The sequence below is a fragment of the Pogona vitticeps genome, chromosome 2 (assembly GCF_051106095.1).
Source record: "Pogona vitticeps strain Pit_001003342236 chromosome 2, PviZW2.1, whole genome shotgun sequence".
NCBI lineage: Eukaryota > Metazoa > Chordata > Lepidosauria > Squamata > Agamidae > Pogona > Pogona vitticeps.
Genome location: NC_135784.1, coordinates 65,944,477 through 65,970,046, shown reverse-complemented (window position 1 = coordinate 65,970,046; position 25,570 = coordinate 65,944,477). Strand labels below are relative to the sequence as shown.

The 25,570-nt window shown below is 38.7% G+C and overlaps 2 protein-coding genes across 12 annotated transcripts in view; one reads left to right on the top strand and one right to left on the bottom strand.

The window, feature by feature from the left end:
• The window catches only part of CCDC66 (coiled-coil domain containing 66), a 77,622-nt gene extending 73,007 nt beyond the window's left edge, over positions 1 to 4,615 (top strand). For both annotated transcript variants that reach the window (XM_078385329.1, XM_020799949.3), the window contains one exon: positions 3,267 to 4,615. In XM_078385329.1, coding sequence (XP_078241455.1) covers positions 3,267 to 3,353 — 87 coding nt within the window. In that variant the 3' untranslated portion in view covers positions 3,354 to 4,615. The remainder of the gene's footprint in view (positions 1 to 3,266) is intronic.
• Positions 1 to 25,570, bottom strand: part of TASOR (transcription activation suppressor) — an 83,618-nt gene that overhangs the window by 12,157 nt on the left and 45,891 nt on the right. For 3 of the 10 annotated variants that reach the window (XM_020799938.3, XM_020799939.3, XM_072989616.2), the window contains 7 exons: positions 15,938 to 16,884; positions 15,024 to 15,146; positions 13,180 to 13,339; positions 11,242 to 11,350; positions 10,583 to 10,761; positions 10,323 to 10,481; positions 8,105 to 9,718 (listed from right to left, as the gene is read on the bottom strand). In XM_020799938.3, the coding sequence (XP_020655597.2) occupies positions 9,159 to 9,718; positions 10,323 to 10,481; positions 10,583 to 10,761; positions 11,242 to 11,350; positions 13,180 to 13,339; positions 15,024 to 15,146; positions 15,938 to 16,884 (2,237 nt within the window). In that variant the 3' untranslated portion in view covers positions 8,105 to 9,158. Of the gene's footprint in view, positions 1 to 8,104; positions 9,996 to 10,322; positions 10,482 to 10,582; positions 10,762 to 11,241; positions 11,351 to 13,179; positions 13,340 to 15,023; positions 15,147 to 15,937; positions 16,885 to 25,570 lie in introns of those variants that run through there. The other 7 variants (XM_072989614.2, XM_072989615.2, XM_078385324.1 and 4 more) reach the window with 4 other exon arrangements.

Genomic DNA, 25,570 nt, shown 5'->3' with positions numbered 1-25,570 from the left:
GTTGTAGGTGACTTCACAGCATGTAACTCAATTGTTGTCTATATCCTTAGCTAGATCGCCCAGTGAGATAGGTATCTGGCTACAGAGTCAAAGGGTGGGAGTTCAATTCCCCACTGTGCATCCCAGAACAGCCATCCTGTGTGGCCAAGCTGCAGAGTTCCAGGATGTTCCCAGAAGGAGTGAATGGTAATTCACTTCTGAGTTCTTTGTACCTGGAAAACCCTGAAAAGGGTCACCATAAGTCTGACCTGAGTTGACGGCCCATGGTTATTGTTATTTTCATTGTAAAGGAGTATTTGAGTAGATAAGGAAACTCTGTGTTAAACACCTACTGAATCTGCATGGAAACAGTATAGAAAAGATTATCTATACTTGTTTCAAAAGTACTCGTGTATGTCATTGTTGCCTTGTTCTTCATCTTGGTGGTTCAGGTTTGTCTTGTAGAGGTCTCATAATCAGGCAGAATCAGCAGGACATCTTGATTCAGTGATTGTATCAGACACCACGTAAATTAGCCAACCAAGCACTGAAGCCTTGCAAAAAACTTTGTATCATGAAAACCTTAACTTCTGTTAAGCACAGTCCTGCATAAAGCCTGACTGGAATATGTTAAGAATATATTATTAGGATGAGGTGGACAGTTTGTGTTCACAGAGCATGCATTAGTAGGCCTGATCTGAGACATTTTGTTGCCTGAGAACGAAGGCCAAGATGATGACTTTCTCATTCTATGTACAGAAGCTCATCAGGCTAGCAGTTAAAAGCCTTCTTTGATATTGCCTTCCACTTAGTCTGCGGACAGCAGACTCAGGGTACACAGAGAAGGTGACACAGTGCATAAAAGTGTATTGGCTAATACTTCATCAGCATTTTCCCCTCAATACCACTACCCGAGGTAGTTGTCCAACACAGAACAGGGCAAGGCTATTCCAGAACCCTTGATCTTTGATATAATTTTTTGTTCTTTGGAAGCTGCTAGTTTCTGGACTTAATTTTGTATGGTAGATCTTCCAATTACAATGGTGCCCCGCTTGATGACGACCCCATTGGACGGCGAAATCGCTTTACGATGATTTTTTTGCGATCACTATAGCGATCACAAAACAATGGTTCCAATTGGTTTTTTTACTTGACGTAGATTAGGAAGCTGGTTCGCGAACCGTTTGTTTGCTAAATGACGATTTTTCTGGCTCTGCAAAATGGCTTCCTTCCCTTCGCAAAATGCCTGTTTTCTGGACCCCTACTTCAGAAGATAGAGATTTTGAACAGCTGATCGACGGTTCTCTATAGGTGATCTTCGCTGGATGATGAGGTATTTCCCTATTGGAACGCATTGACCAGTTTTCAATGCATTCCAATAGGTTTTTCCCCGCTTGACGACTATTTCATTTAACAGCGATTTTCCTGGAACGGATTATCGTTGTCAAGCGAGGCACCACTGTATGCTATGCTTGATTTGGTGAGATGTTTCATATTAGTATGTCAGTGCAGTAACTGTGGTTGTGGTTATATGAATGTGTAGAAAACAGTGGTTAAATCTATATGGATTGTTACAAGAACTTGAGTTTTTCCCTATAACAAAAATAAGTTTATTTGCAAGGAGTGAAGCCTTAAACTAAGGATACATATAGCATTGCACTGCTACTGTCCTACAAGCAAAGAAGCAGAACATACTTGTTGAAAGTATGATCTCTCTGATTGTATCGTAAAGGATTGTAGAATATGTAGACCAAGTAACTCTTTCCCATATGGTTGTACCTTTGTACTTTTGTTAAAAAGGTTACAACTGATCTAATTTATAACTACTATTCACTGATGGTATTCTGCATATTCTATTAGCCTCCTTTTGTAGTACTGGAACAGTCTTGTATTTAGCTTCCTCGTAGCTTCAGAAAACTGGCTCCATGTATTTCTGCTGGAGGCCACTTTGGGCCTGAACAAGGGACAGGTCTGACATTCTCCTTTAGACTCTGGAAAGTTCTGAGGGGTTCTGTGCAGGTGTAGGGAGAACCCAACAAGTGTGATTCACAGAGATCAAGAAGAGGAAATTGTCCCCCGTCCCCTTCTGCTGAACATCATTTTTCTGCTATTGGAAGTCCAACACTGGATGTTGCTGGCTTTGAGGATGTGGGTAACATGTGAGAACTAGCTTGTACAACTCACCTGTGATCTCACCTGGGGAACTGTAATTGGATTTGAAATGGAATTAGGAGAGCTACTCTCCCTCAATATCCCTTACTTGGGATTGTTGGATAGCAAATGAGAAAAACAGCATGACTACAGGCAGCTAGGAAAACTTGAGAAAAGGCAAATGAGTGTGATTCAAAGTTGTGTATAGAAAGTGTGTTTCACTTAACTGTGGAACTGTAGGAAAGCATTGCTTGAGAAGAGTATCCACCCACTTCAGCAATTTTTTACATCAGTGGAATTGCTGAACTTTGTACATCATCATGTAGCTCATTTTTTGCACTGACAGATGGATCCAGCTCAATGTATCTCTTAATATCAGATACCGAGATGTAGCTAGAGATGTTATATAGTAGCCAAGGAGGAATCTCAATATTGTGCAGTGAGCAAAACTAAGACTTCTGTTGCAATCAAGGAAATGACCTGGAAGGGAAGATCTCCCATCCTTTTATTCATATTTCTTCTTCTGATAGTAAACTGTTTGGAAGGTACGCACCTGATCAAAAGTTCGCAATTCCCAGTATATTGCACTCAGTCATCTTTTGAGAGTATTTAGATAGCAACCTTGCTGTGGTCACGTCTCTGTCAAGAACGCAGTCAAAACCACAGAAGTAGGTATGAAAGCAAAGTTTCCTACTGAACTTACTCATCAGTTGGAGGGATGACTACACTGGCTTTGACAGATTGTGTTGATTTAGTATATTAAATGTGAATGGACAAGTTTGGTTTCTTCTTTATGGTTTCTCAGTATCTTGGGGCAAGATTTTAGAGACTGGATGTTTTTAATCCTTATTTCTAATACTATCCAAAATCTGAAGTAAACAGAAAAGTCAAAGGGAAGGGCACAAGGTGAGAAAACAATATGATAAGAGTATAGGCATTAGGATCTGGTGATATTGGCAGAGAGCATAATCAGTGCTGGAATTGAACAAGTAGATATTGCCACTGCCATCATGAAAATATAGTTTCTGTCTCAGATGTATTTGAGTGTTGAAAACAGGTGCAACACTGCCATTTTTATCTGCCTCTACATGTAGGTAAATTACTATTTTCTAAAAAGGTCTCTCATTTGTTTTCAGGGCCTCCTCCAGAAGCAGAAAGAATTGGAGACATGTCTTATTCCAAGCATTTTAAGTCAAGAAGAGAACTTTATTTCACCTTTTTAAGAAACTGAAGTTTGATAAATGGGTATTTTGCTGTTGGCACTTTATACTTGCTACTGTAATTATGAACCAAGTCTGTAGAATGTGGATTTTTCAGGATGCTTGAATAAATGGTTATCTATTTTGTATGTTTTGATAAGCTTTCAGTGATGTAAGACTTTATTTAGCAGAAAATGCTGCATGTGGTTTGTTTACATGGAATATTTGTCTAGTTAATTTAAATGTTATGTGTATTCTGTATTTAGTGTAAGGAATAAAGTATTAGGGTTTGAATGCCACAGCTGCTTATGGCGCCTCTTTTAGGTTTTATCGACTTCTTGTATAATAGTTTAAATAAAATTAAATCTGGTGTTACACACAGTAGCAGCACAAAGGCTGCATTCTGAAATTTTAAACTGAGGTCCCACTTCAAGCACCTGGATGATGTAATGCTTATGGTTGTCTTCATCTGTATGGAAATACAGCTTACAACTAGAAGACTAATGCTTGTCTCATTATGAAAACCAGTTGCAAATTGCATGCAAAATATATGCCAAAAATACAATCTCAGGCCATGAACCCGAAAGTTATGTGCAAATGTGTGTCAGCCCGAACCGCACATCAGACTATTCAAAAAAATGTGAGATGACTTCAACCACTGATTTTCTTTAGAAGTAAATGTGCAATGCGTAAATGGTGAGAAACTGTTGGGAAAAATCAATGACAAGGCATGTCACTGTGCACTGTGCAATATTCAACAAAGACTGTAATACTGTCCACTGTGTAAGTCTGACATTCCAGTTCTGCCAAACTGTACTGAACTCCAAATGCAGTTGTCCAGAATTTTACCACTAACCCATGATTTGTTTAACTCTGGGCACGCAGACAGAAGACCATTTGGTTAAGTTGTATCATTTTTTAAAGTAGCTTTCAAACCCTGTGACATACATAGCACTCAACATTTGTTTCCACAGAACACCACCTTCGTTAGGTGACCGTTATGTCTACAAAGATCTTAAGAACTATTGTAATGACTTTATTGTACATTATCAATTTTGTATCTGCTGTATAGATTCCCTGTATTTTTCTGTTCCAATTGCATCAAGTTTTTTTTGAAAACCAATTCCAGTAATGGAGTTTGTACACTTCTTCCAGATGGAGCACTGACTAGTAACATGGCTTCTCTCTCCAAAATGCATTATTATAATAATTTTGCAAGTATTGTAAATACCTATAAGACATCTGTAATATAACTGAAGAACAACACATTCTTCAAATTTTCGGGGTTTCGTTTCTTACTTTCTTTTTGAAGCTAACTGGGGATACTATGCACCCCTTTCCAACATACATGTTTAATGTGTACTCTTCTTGAGAAGAGATTAAAATGCACTATATATCAGTGCAGAAATAATCTGTGTGTAAAAAGAATGTGCCACTTAGCACATATGGAACATGGTTGACACAACAAGATGAAAGAAATCCTGTTTATTAAATCAATTCATAACACAATTAGCACTTTTTAAAGCCATAGCCCTCCCAGAAGATGCTAGACAGTTGTTGTCCAGAATGGCATCTCTCAACTAGAATAGATCCTTCATCTCAATTCAAAGAGGTACAACTATAATGCCTCTGTTATGCTGAACATGACACTAACATAATAGCTATATTCATTTAGATTGTTAGGATTATTTTGATTTTCTTTAATCAGTGGGCATCCATGACCATAAGACACTTTCCCTCCCACTTGTCAGTAAAATTATACAATTTAGGAAGAAAAGTGCACATCGGTATTCATCCAACTGTAGCTTTTTTACAGGAATACGTAGCACCATGTGTATTCTGCTTCTACTTATTCTGTTCTCCCTTTGCAGAAGAGCTCATGATTCATCTGCGTAAACCACTACCACTCCATGGTTTGTCCACCAAGATGTCCTTTGGTGAGACATCTCCCTGATACATTTATCATATATAATCCTTGGTGGTCTCAAGTGGCAAAATCTAGGTTAACATTCTCCTTATTCTATCTACTATTTTTAACTGGATATCACCCAGCAGAAACATCAGACAAAAGTACACAATGATGCAGGTGCAGAACCTGATCAAGTAAGGATTCTCCATTTTAAGTCATACCCAAAAAACTAATAATAATTTAGATTACTATTACTTCTTTGACACAGACTGTTATGGAGCTGAAACTAGATTTCTAGAATAGCATTCAAACTAATCCATTGACTCATGCGTTCCAATGGAACTGAATCAACTTAAGTCTATGGACTAAATTGTTTCGACAAGCCTTATCCATACACAGAAAATGCTGATTCTATGAGACTTAGATGGGACTGCCTAGTCCTGCAGCCCTTAGTTGTCATGTTCTATTAACTTTAAACTGCCCGTCTGAGGGAGAAAACCCCTTTTTGTGTAAACTCTGTACACATGGACAAGAACCCTGATTTTCTACGGTTCTTGTTCACATTAGCAGGTACTAGTGCCCTTCAACTTGATAAAATGGTATGAGGTGGACGGATCTAGGTGGTTGTCTCAACATGTATTCATAAAGTCAACATCTACAACACCTGAATAGAGCTAAAAGTATTCCAAATTAATTACAACTAATAGACCATCACTTGCAACATGAAAAACTATTTGTTCTTACTATGCATACTTAAAATGGCAACTTGTAATTTCTACAGTACTAGAATATAATTTATACATTCCTTTCTCAGAAAAAAAATCTGCTCGTCTAGCTGATCTTACCATTGTGCTGTGCTACTGGCTAAATACAGAAAAATTAACATCAAACTTTCTGTCAGTGAAACAACTTGGGTAGCAAAGGGAAAGGACATCAATAACATTCCTGCAACACAATGGCTGCTCTCATCAACTTTGGTTGTCTGGATATGGAATCATTTTATCTTCCTAGAATACTCCAGAGCTACATAATGTTGTGGGCATTATGGGCACATAAATATGTAGCTATACAAAAACACATGGCACTGGTTGCTTTTGCCTGGGATCCTCTCAAACTTGGAATTTGTCCTGGTTTGACCTTTTGTTACACAAAATGTAAAGGCTTTCTTTCAGGCCTTCGCTTTTTGACACTTGAAATTTCAAGTTAAAGCATTTTGTTTAATTCGACAAGCAAATCCTAACTCCTAACCTGTAACATTTCCTACAGCCACTGTAGTATACAATGTCAGTATGTGACTCAGGAGACTAGGTTCAAACCCCCAATGAATCTTCGAAACTCTCTGGGAGATGACTGGCAAAACCACAAATATCTCACATGCCTCAAAAAGTATACTGGGGATTCCATGAAGTCAGAATCAACATGTTTAACCTAACCTATGGATCAAAAGAGGTCATGGCAACATACACAGTTCTCCACCTGCCTCCTATTTTTATCTTTTGCAATAATCCTAGAGGAAAAGTTTCACTGAAGAGTGACAGGTATTAAGGACACATAGGCAGTTGCATGGTTCTGGACAGCCATGAGACTTTTGGATTTCCTGGGACTTCATCCACCAGAATTCACCAGGAATTCTCCCAGCCAAAAGTCTATGGGTTTGAGCCATAAAATCCTTATGCTAAATTCAAGATGGATTTTAGCTACGTCTCATCCATCCTTGCCCAGCACTCTAATCGCTATTGTATCTTGTTTGCATACTTTCCCACCTGATTGTTTGAAGATTTCTATTGGTAGTAAGTGACTAGATATCTGGCTGTTTACACGCTTATCTCTATAATATAAGTAACACTTGAACATACACTCCTCTTTATGAATACATGTACAGTGGTGCCTCGCTTAGCGATATTAATCCGTGCAGCAAAAATTGCTGCTAAGCGATAACATCGCTAAGCGATTTTTAAAAGCCCATAGAAATGCATTAAAACATGTTTAATGCATTCCTATGGGCTTAAAAACTAACCGTATGCGAAAATCCTCCATTGCAGCAGCCATTTTCAGTTCCTCTAAAGCGAGGCAAAACAGCGGGCGGTCATTTTTTTCCTGGCGGCCATTTTGGAACCACCAATCAGCTGGCCGGAAATGGGGACTTTGCAATGATTGCTTCCCCGCGATCATCGCAAAGCGAATTTTCCCCATAGGAAACATTGCAAAGCAATCGCTTTTGCGATCGCAAAAACAGCATCGCAAAGCAATTTCGTTGCTCAATGGAGCGATCGCTAAGCGAGGCACCACTGTATTCAATTTTTGTTCCTTTTATTCCTCAGAAGTATATGTCATGTTGTGCATCCCTGCTCTTTAACCTGTTCCCCAGTTTTGAGAATCTGCAATTCCCCCAGATAATGTTAGATTGCAATTCACATCAACGTCCGACTGCATGGCCAACAATGAGAAAATGTGGAAGCTGTAATTCAGAAATGTCCATAGGGTGATACATTTTCCACTCCTGCCATTCATCCTCTGGCTCACTGTGCCATTTCTGCAGCAAAATGTTAAAGTTACAATCTAGGGACAACATACTATAGACACGATACCATCGACCGCATCATTTTGCATTTCAATAGGAAGTTAGCAATACATTCTTTTCTATTTCCCTCATTTTCTTATTAGCATTTATCCATTTCTTTACTGACAAGATACTTCTCAGTCCACATTATTTACTTATTGTAAGTTTGTGTTCGAATCAAAACAGCCATTACCACGGTCCGCTCTATTTCCTTTTTTAAAGGTTTTTTTCAACACGCTCAAATAAAAAATGTTCCAGTTCTCAACTTCTACTCCATCACTTTAGTAAGTAAAGAGATAGCTTGCATTAGTTCAGATATTTATTTCTGAGTGGCACAGAATATTGTAGCAAATGAAAGTCTATACTTAATAATGCATGAAGTTTTTGACTGATATCCTTAAGATTACTGATTCAGTGAAGCCTCAACATATCAAGGACTGAGTTCTCTAGAAAATGAACTGCAACTCCCATCAGCATAGCCAAAATTGTGGGATAAAGGAAGCAGCAACAATATATTGGGGAAACATGCATTCCCCCCCTATCTGCTAGAGGGGCTGGCTCACTACGTATTATGTTAGAACAGTTGCTGAGTACTTGTCTGCACCTAAACCACAACACTAATTTGAGCAGTGTGCTTACAAACATTCTTAAATTATATTAGTACATTATTGTTATGTTTCTGCTTACTACACAACTAGCTTTAAAATATTCATCTGAATTATAATGAGAAAGGGGGGGAAGGGTTCTGATGTATCCCTTTCCAGAAAATAGATAGTATGATAAAATGCAACTCACTGCTAGGTCCCAACTAGATAGGGGTTTCTTTGGGGGGGGGGGGGTTTGTTACCAAACAAATTGGATCCATTTTTATTTTAACTGAAGGACATAGCCAAAAATCCAGAATATCTGTTAAAGTATGTAGAACTGCCTTTATAACTATTTTACGATGGTTTACAAAAAATTCACATACGAACATAACAGCTTTGATAAAGAAAAAGCATTTTGACTATCCTGTTACACTTTGCTTTAAAAATGACACTCCTTTCACATATGCTTCAGATAAACATTCAATTTACAATAAGACAGACCTCTGGTTGGAAGTCTCAATTACAGATAAACTACAAAATATAAAAAAGTGGCAACAATCAAGTTCAATTCAAGTACATTAAATGTTTAAAAATATATATTTATTTCAAACTTCAGGTGCTTCACCTGGTACAGACCATTCATGATTTAAATAAGATAAGAGAACATTTGAGATAAGAGACAAGAAATATTTAGATAAGAATATAAACAGTTAGTTCACTTTTTTTAACAGAAAAGTCCACAACAAATTATTAAAAAAAAGTTTCAATTTTGCTTAATTCTGTTTGGAAAATGGTCTGGAAGAATTACAACTGACATCCCAACTACTGGGAGTTGAAGACTGGTCCATATCCATGTTCTGGCTGTAGGCAGAGAGAAAGTAGTTTCCACCTTCTTGGATCTGACTTGTAGACATGGGGTATGTCGTTCCCAGAAATGTCTGGTGAGTGAGAACATTAAAATGACTGAACTGGTGGGGCACACTTAACTGCCTATTGTAAATCTGGAAGTTACTGAGAGGGATCTGTTCGACTGAGTTAGTTATCTCTCCTTCCACAGAGCATGTTACTGAGACAGGAGTAACAGGTTGTATATCCTGCATATCAGTTTTAGCTGTCCTGCCTGTCAGAAGGCAGCTTCCTCCTTCGGTAGACAACAGTGCATCAGTGTGTGAATTTTGCTCAGTATCTGTTCCATGTGATCCTTTGGTCTTTGTTTCAAAAGCTTCCAAGTGAGAATCATACTTTGAGGCATCATTGCAAACTTCTATTTGTGATGCTTCATCACCTGAATCCAAAGACATGTCCTCCTCATCCTTTTCGTTTTCTACAAGAACTACATTAAGAAGAGAAAAATCCTACTCTATTGAAATAAAAATCTTGTATAAAAATACTACGCTCTACTCACACAGTGTTAGGCTTCACTTCTGAAAGTCGCATATCATTTAACCGTTGGGTCTTCTCTCATATTTGTTCACTTACTCAACACACATTTAACCCTCTGTGTGACCGTCCGGACATTCCGATGCTAAAAGCTTCTGCGATATGTGTTCATGCTTACTGTTGGGAAACCCCAACTTCCAGCTCCAAAGGATTTAATGTCAAAACAGCATCTAAAGTTATACAGTAGGTCAGTATTTGATAAGTAAGTTAACTAACACAATTACTGACATTCTCACCCGCTGTTAGTTTTTTAAATCTCACCTTCACTAGCTGTGTCATAATCCTCTACCTCTCATAGGAATTTCCCAGATGAATCTTTAGACTAACTGCATATTTAAGATTCCACACAGCATTATAGTCTTTTAAGCCTTACACTGTGATCTGCAACTTGGACATAGTGACTCTTCAGTTATAAAAAGCAAACATATTAAGATTCTTCCCTCCCCCTCATTTCTAGCTATCTATATGTGAGCAAAATTAATGAAACATATCATTACCTGATTGTCTTTCATGATCAATAGGGGAAGGGCTATAGTTTTCTCCAGTAATTGAGTAATGATAGCCAACAAGACTTTTGAAGCTGTGCATGAAGAAATCCATTGTAGTAACTACTATTCCATTACTAGCATAAGCTGCAAATGCTGACACATTCTTTTCTATGAAAAGAGACCAAGAAAATATTTCAGTTTATGCCAAATATACATGTGCACATGTGTGTGCGCGTGCTTTAATGAGATATGCAGTAATGATTTTCTACCTGTCAGGAATACAATGTGCCTCTGCTGTATATTCTGAGCTTGAAGTTTTATGAGGCAATCTAATTCTGGAGGATTTCGTGTCTGAGAATCACAGCTGTGGTATGACAGAATCTCAACCACATGTTTCTTTTGATAGGCACTCAGAAGTGTCAGTAAGTTTACGGCATTCACATTTGTTCTGGGGAGGGAAAGAGAAGAAACTAACTTTGTTTAAAAGCATGCATTATATCTGCATTTACCACAATACAGGGATATTAAATAAAATGTTCAAAGTACATTTTCTTAATTGTTAGGAAAAACAGAAATGTTCTGGCTGTAAGCAGATAAAGTAGTTAGGGAATCTTTAACAATGATGTCAGAGATCTTCTATGAACATAAAATCCTGAGTACTACTAGCAGGTTAAAAAAAGTGAGATTTGTCATTGACATGAAAAGAATAATTATGTTCGGAAAAATGTTTCAGCCACAGGTGAAATTCAGAAAGAAACAAGTGGACTAGGAAAATGAAAGATTTCTCTCATAAAAGTGAGAACATGAAGCTTCTGTACAAAGCAAATAAATGCCACCTCACAAATACTTCAGCAGCACTACTGCAAGAATTCCATTGTTCCATAATTCCAAAATGTGTCTAACACTTCAATAAACAAGAAATACACACCTCCCAAGTTCCTTCAATTTTTTCTGTATTTTACAGTGAACCTTCCATTGCCACTTTCCATCTGGAGTACTCAACTCTTCAAGAAACTTCAGAAAAGTGCTAAGTTTGTCTGGTTTGGAAAAGAGAAAGCAACACATGGTGATAGCAGGTAGCTTAGATGGCATCAATGGGGATCTCAAAATCAGTGGCTGCTAGCTTTCGTGATTAGGTACAGTCAAGTCTGCAGGCAGTTCTACTAAATGCCATCTCTTGGGGAGCAAAAGCTGGGAAAGAAGACTTACTTAAAGCATGCCTGTGAGTATCTTAGATGGATCTGGTTGGCCACTAAGAGAATGAAGGACGTTGCACTAAATGACATTTTAAAAGAGCCAGCCACACTCCTCTTGCACTTTAGAAGTCAAATAAATCTAAATCTATTTTTCTTTCCATTGCATCCTTCTGATTTCAGCTGTGCCAGAGCTTAACTTTTGTCAGCATTCTTATTGGACAGAAGTTTTTCAGATGCAGACAGTATGCAACCCAAAACATTATCACTGTGATGAGTTTTTTCCTACTTGCTTTGGTAATTATGTCTTCTAAGGTGGTGTTATACTGGCATGAAGCTAGCAATGGCTAAAAGTAATCAGGATGTGGCATAATTCCACCTGTGTATGTGGAACTCCTGTTACTATTATCCAGAATTAGCACAGATACAGGCTTAACAACATTAGCCATAGTTAGAGCAAGCCACAGAAGGAAAGCAATATAGAAAAGCCATCCTTTAGCATGTTCCTAGTCTCCCAGTAATGGTCTGAAAATCTCTGCTAGAACTTAATGCTAGCCAAGAAAAAGAGTAGTGACTGAACAGCCACTTTGAAGATTGGTGATTTTTTAAGACAACAGTTGGGATATAAAGTGGCTTCAATCAAAGCTGATTGAAGGGCCATATCTCCCCAATTTTTAGGATCTTAACAACAACAACAACAACAACAACAATTTTTGAACCGGTCATCGAGTCTAGCCTCTCTCAAAGAGGCACAGTGGGGAATTGAACTCCCAAACTCTAAGTCGCTGAGCTATCTTAAGGGACAGTCCTCTCTTTACTACCATCATCCTGACAGGCATGCCTGAAAAGGATTTGAGACTTTTTCAATGGTTGCTCCCAAACTGTGGAACTCTCTGGGTGTTCGGCCTCTCCTTGTCCAATGACAGACAGGCAAACATCCTTCTTGCGAGACAAACTTTTTTCAACTGTATTTTAACAGAGTGTTGTGTTTTTCTTTCTTCCCAAACCCTTCTCATGCCTGTGTTTTTTGTTTCTAATGTTTTCAAGTTGTTTCAGGGCTCATCTGTATTTCTGTCTGTGTCTTTCTTATGTCTTCCCATTTAATAAGCTGTGGGTTCTTGGATTAAAAGGTAGGCAGGATAGAAATGAAATAAATGAGTAGAATAAATTAAGTATTATATAAGCAACTTCTATTTGCATGACTGCATAACAGGGGGAAAAAAATCTGCAGCTAACATTCAGTTAATTAGTGTAGAAAGTTTCAACTAAAGCAAGCCCACTGAATCAGTGGATTTAATGAGTCAATTCTTCCATATGTTCCCCTAATCCAATGGGCCTACTCTAAATGAAATTTACTATGCTAAAATAAAAGGACTGCACCTAGTATCACTTTATAAAATATTAAATGTGATGCATTATATACCTGCTTCTACATGCAGCTGAGGAATGTTTCCACAGCCAGTTTTCTCTGCTGATGTAACCAACCTTATACTCTACAATAAAAATTTACAGCAAGATTTTACAACAAAATCAGTGTAGATTAACAAAACAAATAAAATGTAACAACAGTTAAAAACTGATGCTTAGCTATCTGGGCACCTAGGAATCATGCGGGTATATTAGACCTGAAACATTTTTCTGCCCTTGGCTTTACTAAAATATATACATCTTACCAACTGTGACGGACTCTGGATTGAGAACAGATTCATCAGAGACAATGAAACCACCAGAAACAAATAATTCATTGTAAGTACGAGTTTTCACATCATCCAAGCTGTCAACACCAGCAAAACTGACACACGAGAGCCTCTTCAAAGTTACCAAGCACGGTATCTATTTAAATAAAGTATATGACTACAATTAACATAACAGTACAATGAAAGTAAGGGACACTGCAAGTTGTTTTCTGCAATTCCGAGATTATACATAATAAATTACATAACATAGAATCAAGAGAGTTGGAAGGGGCCTATAATGAATGCAGGAATCCAAATCAAAGCAAATATGATAGTTATCCAATGTTGGTCCTCTTGAATGCCTCCAGTGTTGGAGCACTCACCGCCTCCCAAAGCAACTGGTTCCATTGTCATACTGCTCTAACAGGATGTTTTTCTTGGTATTTAGCTTAAATCTGGCCCCCTGTGGCTTGATCCCATTACTATGTGTACAGCACTCTGGGATGATCAAGAACAGATCCTGATCTTCCTCTGTATGGCAACCTTTCAAGAATTTGAAGAGTGCTATCATATCTCCCCTGTCTTCTTTTCTCAAGGCTAAACATGTCAAGTTCTTTCAGTCTTTCTTCCTATGTCTTGGTTTCCAGTCCCCTAATCATCTTTGCTGCCCTCCTTTGAACTTGTTCTAGTTTGTCTGCATCCTTCTTGAAGTGCAGCATCCAGAATAGGACACAGTACTCAAGATGAGGCCTAACCAGTGCCTAAAAGACAATTAGTACTTCATAGGATCTGGAGATTATAATGCATCCCAAAATAACATTTGCCTTATTTGCAGCCACACTGCATTGTTGGCTCATATTCAGCTTTTGATCTACAATTCCAAGATTCTTTTCACTCATTGTATTACTGAGCCAAATATCTCCCATCTTGTAACTGTGCACCTGTTTTTTTCCCCTGGGTGTTGAACTTATCCATCAAATGTGTTGTTTTGGCTCCATACTCAAGCCTATCAAGGACTTTTGAAATTTTGTTTCTGTCTTCCAAGGAATTAGTTCCACCCAATTTTGTGTCATCCGCAAATCTGATAATAATTTTCTCTATCCCCTTATCCAAATCATTAATAAAAATGTTGAAGAGCACCAAATCCACAACTGAGCCCTATGGTGCCCCACTTGCTACATGTTCTCAGTCAGAAGGAGTCATCAAAACACTCTTCGGATATGATTCTGTAACCAACTATGTATCCATCTGACAGCTATCCCCCATCCAGTCCATACCTAGTTAGCTTTCTAATCAGAATGTAATGGGGCACTTTGTCAAAAGCTTTGCTGAAGTCAAGATATCTTATGTCTAAGTATTCCCACTTCTGTCAAAGAGGTTACTCGATCAAAAAATGAAATAAGATTACTTTGGCAGGATTTGTTTTTTACAAATCCATGCTGGCCTCCAAGTTATTACTGCATTATCTTCAAGGTGCTTGCAGAGTGCTCTCCTTTTACTCTGCTCTAGAATTTTTCCTGGGATTAATGTCAGGCTGACTGGACTGTAGTTCCCAGGTTCCTACTTTTTGCCCTTTTCAAAGATATGGACAATGTCAGCCTTCCTCCAATCATCTGGTACTCCACCCATCCTCGATGATTTTAAGAAATTAATAGACAGTGGTTCTGATCTTTAATCAGTTCCTTCAATACTCTAGGATGCAATTCAGCAGGTGATGTGAACTCTTTCAAAGTATATAAATGCCAATAAGCAAGCACTTCACAGGAAATAAGCTCATGAATACAACAAATTATCAAAGCCACCTTTGATGTTTTCAAGTGGTTGTTATGACTTTCACATACCTTATGAATAAGACTCGCAATATCTTCATTTTGAATAATAATAAGCAATTTATCCCTATTAGCTCTTCCTCGCAAGAACTGTTCAGGATGGCACTCTGAATTACCCAGCTGAATAAGATATTCCTAAACCAAATACATAAAATGTCAAACCAACACAATTCATTAAAAAATCTGAATGAGCAATATATTCAGTTATCAATAAACTTAGAACATAAATCTGCAAGGATTTAACTCCACTTGGTAATCCCAGCTAGACAAGACCCAGTGAATCAACTGTGCATTTACCAATTGAGTCATACAGTTGGTCAATCCTTCTGTAAATCTCACCAATGCAATAATCTACTCTAGTCAGTTGTATCAATTGGATTCAGGCCAAAATCACCTATTAAAACAGCATAGTTTACATCAAATAGATATGATTATTTAGTATTGTTGGCAGGTTGTACATTTTAATTACACCATTCTTCTGCAACATCATGAGGTTAATCAACCAGCACTCTTCCACCTTTGTAGAAAGCTATGTATGGCATACTAACTCAAAATTCCATCTTAGCATGCCTTAATAAATCTATATGTGAAGAAGAAAATGCTTTTAATGGCATGATAAAGTATTTCTTGTTTTTCTATTTATAACAATGCCTACTTTGTCCACACAGCAGTTATCTCCTCAAGGAACATTTTCACACTGTCCTTCAATTACACTGAAAGGATAATTTACAAAAGTAATAGAATTAAACTATAAAATACAAAAGATGCAATGGCCTAGTGCCAACAACTCATGGCAGTAATTGCTGCCTTAGTATCATGCTTAAACTGACTTTAATTTATATCAGCAGAGCAAGAATGTATTTCCTGAAATGAACAGGTAAGGAACCATAACGGATACACAGGCCTCATACAAGAAAAAAGTGTACCTTTATTTCTTTGCAAAGTGCACTCTCTTGTTCTTCATGAATATAGAATTTTACAGTGTTTTTTCGCACATCTTCTATGATTTTGATGAAGCTATCAAACATTTCAGGTTTTAGTTGGTTTATAAGGTCAACTACAGCTGTCTGGGTTGTAGCATTTGCATCATCTACAGGCTTGGGAGCTTTATCTTGCTGTAGTGGAGGGTCCACTGTAGAAATGTTTGATTCTGCAATCAGCTTTGTCTCTGTGCTGCCTCTCACAGAACTTTGTTGTTTCCCAGTGTCTGTCAATCCATTCTTTTCATTGTTTGAATCTCCCTTTACATTGTTACATGGTGGTGGCTCTTGAAATGATTCCACATCAATATCACTGGCAAGAGGTACAAGTTCTTCTGAGTATGGATTCAATTCAGTATCCGTAACTGAATCAGCTGCTTGTTCTGATGTGCAAGTAAATGGAACCTTATGAACAGCATGGGTGGATGACAACACAACACTGTGGAGCTTTTCACTCAGTCTTTCCACATATTCCTGGACAGCAATACCTGATGCCTGTAAGCACAGATATTCAGAAAGTCTCATGACCCTTTCCCGGGCTGATATAACAGGTCTGGATATTTTTCTTGCATACATAATATTCTTTTGCAGCAAAATCTCCTGAATTTTATTGGTAAAATGAGTGTATTCTTCTAATATAGCTGTCTCTATTACTCGATTTATGGTGGGTTCACTTGTCACACACTGATTTATCTCAAGTTCACACTGATCATTATATTTCAGTTCTTGACCTGTAAATTCTCTGTCTTCTGTTCCTCCCTTGTGCAAGTCTGAAAATGAGGAATATGCAGATGGATAATCAGAACTTCTTTGCCTGTGTATTATCCGTGGGTCATTTTCAGAGGCATCTTTTGGTGGGGAATAAGCCAAAGATTCATCTGGAGATTTCAAGCCTACACAAAAAGAGGTAAGGCCAGGCCATTTTAAAAAAACTATGAAGATTGAGACTGTCAACAACAATAAAAATCTGCTTAGGGACATTTTACTGATTGACTGATTGTAATACCAAGAACATATTCAATATTAAAGGTCCCTTAGACTGCATATAAGCCACTTTTTGTATTATTATCTAACTGCAATACTGTAACAACAGATCACTAAATGATACCTGGTGTTCTAAAACTGATTTGCCTGATGCTATCATACAACGGAAGGCAGTGGAAGACAGGAGGGCCTGACGTGCTGTGGTCCACGGGGTCACGAAGATTTGGACACGACTTAAGGACTAAACAACAACAAAATCATACAACTGCTTAGGTTTTGCCTCAGCAACATCATAACAACTGGGTTACTTCAACAATAGCAAGGGCAACAGTACCAACAGTATCCCAAAAGGGCTTTCTGCAAGCCCAGAACTAGCCATTCCCATACCTGCAATTCTAGTAGCAAGGCATGTATTATAGCAGAAAGTGCCACACAGCTCTGCCTGAAAAAGCATAATACACAGGGCTTTTAATTGCTGCTGCAACTTTAGCTCATATTTACTGGAGTAACTATATTTTAAAACCCCAAATATGAACATATAATAAAAACCACAAATCTTTCAAAGGCCAACCACAAAAACATATTCCACTACCCCGTTTTGGTCAGTAATACTGAACCAATTCAAAATCCTGAAGTTATGCTTTTCTGCATATCAGCCTAATGCAGACCTCAGCAAAGTGTGACCCGAGGGCCACATACGGCCTGCGAGCCGCTCCTGTCCGGCTCGCCGGTCATTACTCCAGTCCAGTGTTCAAGCACTTGTTCAAGCCCAAGACAGACTGGATTTCTCTCACTGAACAAGTTGAACATCAAAACCATTTGGATGAAACAGATGCCATGGATCCATTTCAGTCGGGCTTCAGGCCGCGCCATGGTACAGAGACGGCACTGGTCGCCCTGTACGATGACCTGTTGAGGGAGGCCGACAGCGGTAAAATATCTTTGTTGGTCCTCCTTGACATTTCGGCGGCCTTTGATACCGTCGACCATGGTATCCTCCTGGGGAGGCTCTCAGAGTTGGGAATTGGTGGCTCGGCACTCTCCTGGCTCCGTTCCTTCTTGGAGGACCGTCCCCAGAGAGTACAGCTTGGGGAGAGTGTCTCGGCCCCGTGGAGTCTCAACTGTGGGGTTCCACAGGGGTCGATCATCTCCCCAATGCTGTTTAACATCTATATGACCCCGCTGGGTGGGGTCATCAGGGGGTGTGGAGCTTCGTGTCATCAGTATGAGGATGACACTCAGCTCTACAGTGGACCCTTGACTTACAGACGGCTTGACTTACAGACTTTTTGAGTTACAGACTTCTCTGGCTGCAAAATTTAGGTTTGACTTGCAGACTGAGATTTGACTGACAGACCAGAAAAAAACCAAAATGGAACAAAAATGGCCTGTTATGGGATTAATCGGTTTTCAATGCACTGTAGGTCAATGGAGACTTAACCTACAGACTTTTTGACTTGAGAACCGCCTTCCAATACGGATTAAGTTCTCAAGTCAAGACCCCACTGTACATCTCCTTTTCACCAACTGCAGGTGATGCCGTCCTGTCCCTTCAGCGCTGCCTGGGGGCCACACTGCAATAGATGCAGGAGAACGGGCTGAGGCTGGACCCGGACAAGACGGAAGTTCTGAGGGTGGGTGCCCCCGTTGTAGGCGGCTTGGGTGACTCTCTCACGTTTGGGGGGGGTTGCCCTAGCCGCGAAGAGTGGGGTCCGCAGACTTGGCATATTTTTGGACCCGACGCTCACCATGGAAACGCAGGTGGCGTCGGTAGTCCGCACCGCCTTTTTCCATCTTTAGTGGATTGCCCGGCTGCGACCCTATCTCGACACGGGGTCGCTCACTACCTTGGTGCATGCGCTCATAATCTCAAGATTAGACCACTGTAACGCGCTCTACGTGGGGCTGCCTTTGAGACTGATACGGAAACTTCAGGTGGTGCAGAATGCGGTGGCCAGACTCCTTACTGGAGTGAGAAAATACCATCATATTTCTCCAACGCTGGCCGCATTGCATTGGCTGCCCATTCGTTTCCGTGTCGACTTCAAAGTTTTAATGCTTACTTACAAGGCCCTAAATGGTTTAGGCTCTCGATATTTGGCGGAACGCCTGCTTCCACCAAGGTCTACCTGGATCACCGGTGCGAGTCAGGAGGTGAGGCTGAGCAGCCTGACGCCAAGAAAGGCCCGGAAGGAGAAGACACGAAACCGGGCATTCTCGGCAGTGGCTCCTCGCCTCTGGAACAATCTCCCTCTGGAGATTCGCGTGGCCCCTACGCTGGGCACCTTTAAAACCCAATTAAAACATGGTTGTTTATTCAGGCTTTCCCTCCAGCCAATTCTTAAATTATTTATTTTTTCTTCTTTATTTTTTCTTTCTCTTACTTTCCCTTTTTTTTTAAATTTTATTGTACTTGTTATTGAATTAGTATGCACTTGCCTGTGTTTTATTGTTCAACTTTGTATTGGAAGCCGTCTAGAGTGGACTGGTAGTCCAGATAGGCGGGGTATAAAATAAATAAATAAATAAATAAATAAATAAATAAATAAATAAATAAATAAATAAATAAATTTATAGCTTTTTGTCAAAAGTTGATCAGTTGCTTATCTTTAACATACCACAAAACACCTCTTTAGTGTTTGTGAAGATTAACAAGTTTAAAATAAAAACAACCATAACATCACTGTTTCATTTTAGTTTTAAGTAAAGTTTGTTTGGCCCCCGAACACAGTTCAGATTTTTCATGTGGCCCCCTATAGAAATTAATTGCTGACCCTTGGCCTAACGTGACTAATGCATTAATATGATTTGATACTGCTTCCAAAGAAGCAACCAAATATATAGATTACTCATACATGTTATCAGTTATTGTTTTTTAGTCTTTAACATGAGGTTTTTCTCTTGTGCAGAAATCAGACGATGGGGTTGGTTATTATGTGCTTCCATCCTCCTGAACAAAGAGAAGTGGACATCTCTCTCTAAGTAACATGACTGTGCCAGCACTCCCAGGAGGCAATGAGAGGGAATCTTTGTGCCGGACATTTGATAGAGACACCCAGTTTGCTGAATAAAGATCATCACTGGCACATAAACTGTAAGTGAGGGGACATGGGACTAAGGTTCCCACACAGAGATTCTGAAATCTTGTGGAGGAGGAGGATGGTCAGAACCATTAGCCCACTATTTAATGAAGTAAGGTACTGGCCTGAGGGATGGAATGAAGATGTTGCAGTCCTAACATGTAAGAAAGAAGGTGAAATTTATCATCTGAATTACAAACCAATTTATTTACTATCAAAAGTAAGCTAACTTTATATACAGTATTTCCTGGCAAACTTTAAACTGCAGAGAAGATATATTCTGTCTGAGGAACAAACGGGATTTCAAGAAGTGAATTCAGGGACTAAACACTGCTTTGTAATTTCTCAACTGGTTCATAAAAATACAGAAATGCTGCATTTGCTCATCTGATGGCAGTATTAAATTTTATCAACACCGTATATCTGTGACACAAATTGTAAAATGACAGAATTCAGATAGGAAATTTGGGAGAATCAGAACGGAATAACTGAGTTGGAAAGGTGAATATTGTTACTAATCTTTCTAGTGTTAGTTAGATACACTGGCCTATAAGCAACAGACCAGTTTCTCTGTTGCTTTTCTTAGATAACCCAGTCATCCTGTGATCCTCATGTGTGGATTTAAGAAAAGTAATGGGAATTTTCTGCAGTTGAACTGAAATCTGAACTGTTAATTATCAATTATTGCAGAACACACATTATGGTTATGGGGAAAGAGCAAAAATCTCATAGGTGATTTATGATCAGACACCAAATCTCTGAGATTAAACAGTTCAAATAAGCATTTTTACCATCTCAAGCACTTTTAAAGCCCACACAGAGGCAGTCAGGGCAGGGGTGTAATTAAATTTCGCTAAGACAAAAGGGGCCAATTCATTGAACGTACCGTTAGAAGTCTATCAAGCAAGTCATCCTGCCTACTGCTAGCTGAAGCCAACATGTTGAACTTAGATTCACCAGTAAAAGTAGGATGATGGCATACTATTTAATGGACCAAAAATGTCAAGGTCAACATGGACTGGTATCCCAGACAGTGGCTTTGGTATTTGATCATTAAAACAAAGTTCCTGCCTGGATTTCCAGCAATGCAATGAGAAATAGAAGTCATTAATTTTGAGAAATATATTTCACATACATATTTATATGACGTGTTGATAAAGAATGATAGATTAACACTTTCATTTAGGATTAGAAGATGTCCCATCTTACATGTATTTCAAACAAAACTGTGAACAAATGAATATTCTCCCTTCTGCAGTAACATCAGATGGGTTCAGAGAATCCTTTACAGGAATACCAATGCCAGTGTGGATAGCCAGCACAAGAAACCTTACAATATATATTGCTGCAAATTAAAAAAACGGTAAAAGCATTTTTTTTTTTGGCTGAAAGATCAGATTCCCAGAATCACATTTGACTTGGTTAGTTTTTCAGTGGCAGTCTAGTTTTTTTTTAAAAGAAACAGCTCAAAGCTCATAATACACTGCCAACAAGACTTCATGTAACAAAACAAGTGAGGAAGGGGAAGGGGGCATCAAAGCACAAGTTCTTACTTTTGCCCCCTATTAGGTGAAAGGAATGGCTCTTGGTCAAACAACTTGCTTTGTTTAATTTTTGTACTGTGATCTTTTGTCCTTTGTAACTCATTATTCTATTATTTTAATGTATTTTAATGACTTATAGTTGATAAATAAACACTTCCTTTATACTTATTCTATTTAAATGACAGCCTTTGGTTACCTAATAAAAATTATGGTGGTGGTTAATACTAAACAGCGCACAGAAAACATTAAGCACCACAAGGGGACATATTTTATCACTTGCCAATGTGTGAGAATACAAAGTGTAAACAAATCTGGGACATACTTTTGTTGTACAAAACTGAAAACTGAACTTAAAAACATTTGAGCTAATCCATATCACACAAAAACACTCAGGAAACCCACTACAATGGAGGACAGCCCTCAGATTAAAAGAAAAGGCATTTTTATCGCATTCTTTTCATCAGTACAACTGATATATAAAACACTGACATTATAAATTACTTTTACAACAATTTTAGAGCAGAGGAAACTGAGTTTCAAATACTATTGTAAATATTTAAAACTACTGGACGACTTAAAGAATTATCACATTTAAAAATTAAATCTCTGATTAAACTCTATTGAACTGATAGGTTGACCAAAAAGTGCATCTCTGCACTATTGACAGCTTCAATTAAATACAAACAGCAAGTGCTTCTTAAAAGTATGTAAAATAAAGCAAAACCTAAATGTGAAATATATCAGTGTGCCAGCTTCAGTCAGAGTGGGATGAATTAGTAAGACTTAGGAACAATAAGGAAAGCTTTACTAAGAATTCCTATATTTTAAAACCCACTAATGAATGAACACAACTTGTGGTTGTTGTGGGTTTTTCGGGCTCTTTGGCCGTGTTCTTCCTAACGTTTTGCCAGTCTCTGTGGCCGGCATGTTCAGAGGACTGGAGTAGCACTCTATGCTCTGGTGCAGTTTGTTTGAATACAACGTGTTTAAACTCTTTCTTGATATTAATATATGTTTTCAAATACTCTATTTATATCAGCTCCTACATCTTTTCCCTGTAATGGAGAAGATGTAGGAAGACATCAAAGCACAGCAAAACAGCTGAAACAGATATTTGTCAGGATTGCTCTACTAGCATGTTTAGTTCTCACTGACCATGGTTTCAAATACAATTTATTCTGCTCTATGTCTGTTGGCTGCCCATTTCTAAAGTCTCCAATGCAGAACAAGCTGGAGTCCTCTTCTCACTTTCCAACGGAGTTCAAGCAATCCTGTGTCAACCACTTATTACCACCCAGGAAAATAAGTTATACTATTCATCAACAGTGTTTCAAGTATGTCTTCTTCAGAAGCCTTCTTTCTAGTAGGGCATAATGGATATTGCCATTTTCCATCAGTATGCTAACATCTGGTATTTATAACTGACAGAAAACCTAACTTTTAAACAACAGTCACCAAATCCCACAATGCAAGTATTAACCTGAGGGCAACAGCTAATGCGAAGGTGCACAGCAAAAACTTTCATTTTTTTTTCCATTTCAGGGGTTACCTTTGGTGTTTTGTTTTGTTCACTTAGGCTTTATCTAACATGAAAGGGACTGGTTCTTTTGTTTTGTTTCTCCATTCATTATCTGGATTCATTCATTATACAGAGCACCAAGGCTACGGGGACTTTCATAATGCACAAGCATCTTCACTTACAAATCTACTATCACCACAAGCCAGCAGAAGCCAACAGAAGTGAGAAACAGGAGACAGATCTTTATGAGCCACGGTAGGGCAAGCACCAGCGGAGAAGCCCAGGGTCTACTATACTAACTACACATGTTTTAATAATGTAACCCTCCTTGTCTTCCTGAGCATTAACAGACCCAGCTATGCATGTTTCCTCCCACTGATGAAAAATTTGCTTCTTTTTCTCCTCAGATCCAGCAGCCATTATTAGCACAGAACTATTTCTCCAGTTAGGCAAATGATGTCTTTCAGCTAGACATGGGGACAAATATAAAAATGAATCAGGATATTCAATGAATATCCCTGATTTGTCAGATATTCGTTGCTTTGTATTCTTGGGGTCCCTTTTATATTCATCCCTTCATTCCCTATCTGCTTATGTCCCCACGGATCAGCTGTTCCTCGGGGGCATAGAGAAATTTTCCCTTTGGGTGGCTCGCTAAAGGCTGCCCAAAGGGAATCCCACCCCCAAGGCTGGGGGATACCTTGGTTCCCCTTTCTTCCTCTTCCTACACCCACACGGCATAAGAGGAAGGAAGGGATCAAAGCAATTCCCCCGGGCCGTGGGATGGCTTGGGCTTTCCTCCTCTTCCTATGCCCCCATGGCAGCATGGGAAGAGGAAGAAAGGGATCAAAGCAATCCCCCCACCCCGCTGCGCTGCAGGATGGCTTGGGTCGGGGTTTCCTCCTCTTCCTATGCCCCACTAAGACCCCAGTGGCTCTCTTTTAAAAAAAAGAAAGACCCAACAAACTGACAAATTGATTTGTGGTTTGATGGCCCAATGGGGGGCAATTCATGGCTCATCATGACAATCCACGAATCAAGACAAAATGCCATTTTGGCACTCCATCTCTACTTTCAGCTAAAGATTTTAAATCTGGGAGAAATTTAAAAAAAGATCAATATCCATTGTTCTGTAAGCAGGGAGAAGCAACAAGTTGCAACAAACTATCCCTGCCCTGCTTTAAAAATGAAGCTACAATGTATTCTGTATAATGAAAATGGTAAAATTTGGTCTTGCTTGCAAGTTTTTAAAATATATTTTTAACATTTTTTATAATTATAACATACACATAAACATATAACACATAAACTAAAATACCATTGCAAACAAAAGTGGAATAGGCCAAATATTATTTGTTATATAAACCCCAAGGGCAAAATGAATAGCACCGGGGGACCCTTGTCTTATTTAAAGTAAACTTTCCACACTGTAAGCTCCCAGTTCTAATCATTTTGCCCACCCAATCAACCAACCTGATTCTCATCCCAGTCTACATTAACACAGCTTGTCTTCCCTTGGGTTAATGTGTCCCTATATGTCCCTGATTTGCTCTTTGTGACATGTTAAGCTGGAATACTCCTTTGCTAAGATAACCAACTTACAGTTAACAGTCCAGACAGACAGAAAGCTTGCACACACACATGTATATATGTATATATGTGCATAAAGTTTCAAGAACTCAAATGAAAGACTTGAAAAGAAAATCTGAGCTAAATTACTAAAAACTGAATTGCACACACAGCTTCAAAGGTTTTCTTATAGGTAATGTCTTTAGATGTACAACAGAAATGAACACTCAGCAAAGAACGTTGTGCATAATCCACAATCTGCCTTATGTAAACAGGAAGGTTCCGACCTGCTAAGATGAGTCTGCCCAGTTTGGAAACATCCTTCCCCTACTTTCTAATCAGTAGGATGCCCTGGCCCTTTGTATTGCATTTTGAGGATTTGAATGAGACAGGGGAAAGCTCACTACTTTCATTTAAGATGCACATATTGATATACTTCAATCTGGGTTCAACCCATTTTATGCTAGCATTTTAATATACATATTCTGCATATATTACAAGGAGAATCACAAATCAGAATAAGTGAAATCTGAATGCCTCTTTGAATGTCATTTGATTATATAAATCTTGTACGATTGTCCATTGTTATTAACAGCCGATTTATCTCACTGATAATTCCTGAAGTATCAAAGCATTTAATTAAGACTCTTACAATGGCTTTACATCAATAATCTTAAGGGAAATGTGTTCCAAACTATTTCTGTTCTAGCTAGCTCATGGTTTAAGTATCAAACTGTGGAGCCAGAGGTTGGAAGTTTGGTTCCCCACTGTGTCTCCTTGACAGGGACTGGACCTGATGATTCATAGGGTCCCTTCCAGCTCTGGAGCTCTAAGATTTAGTAGCAGTAGCAAATGCAACTTTATCAAACAAAGTAACTATATG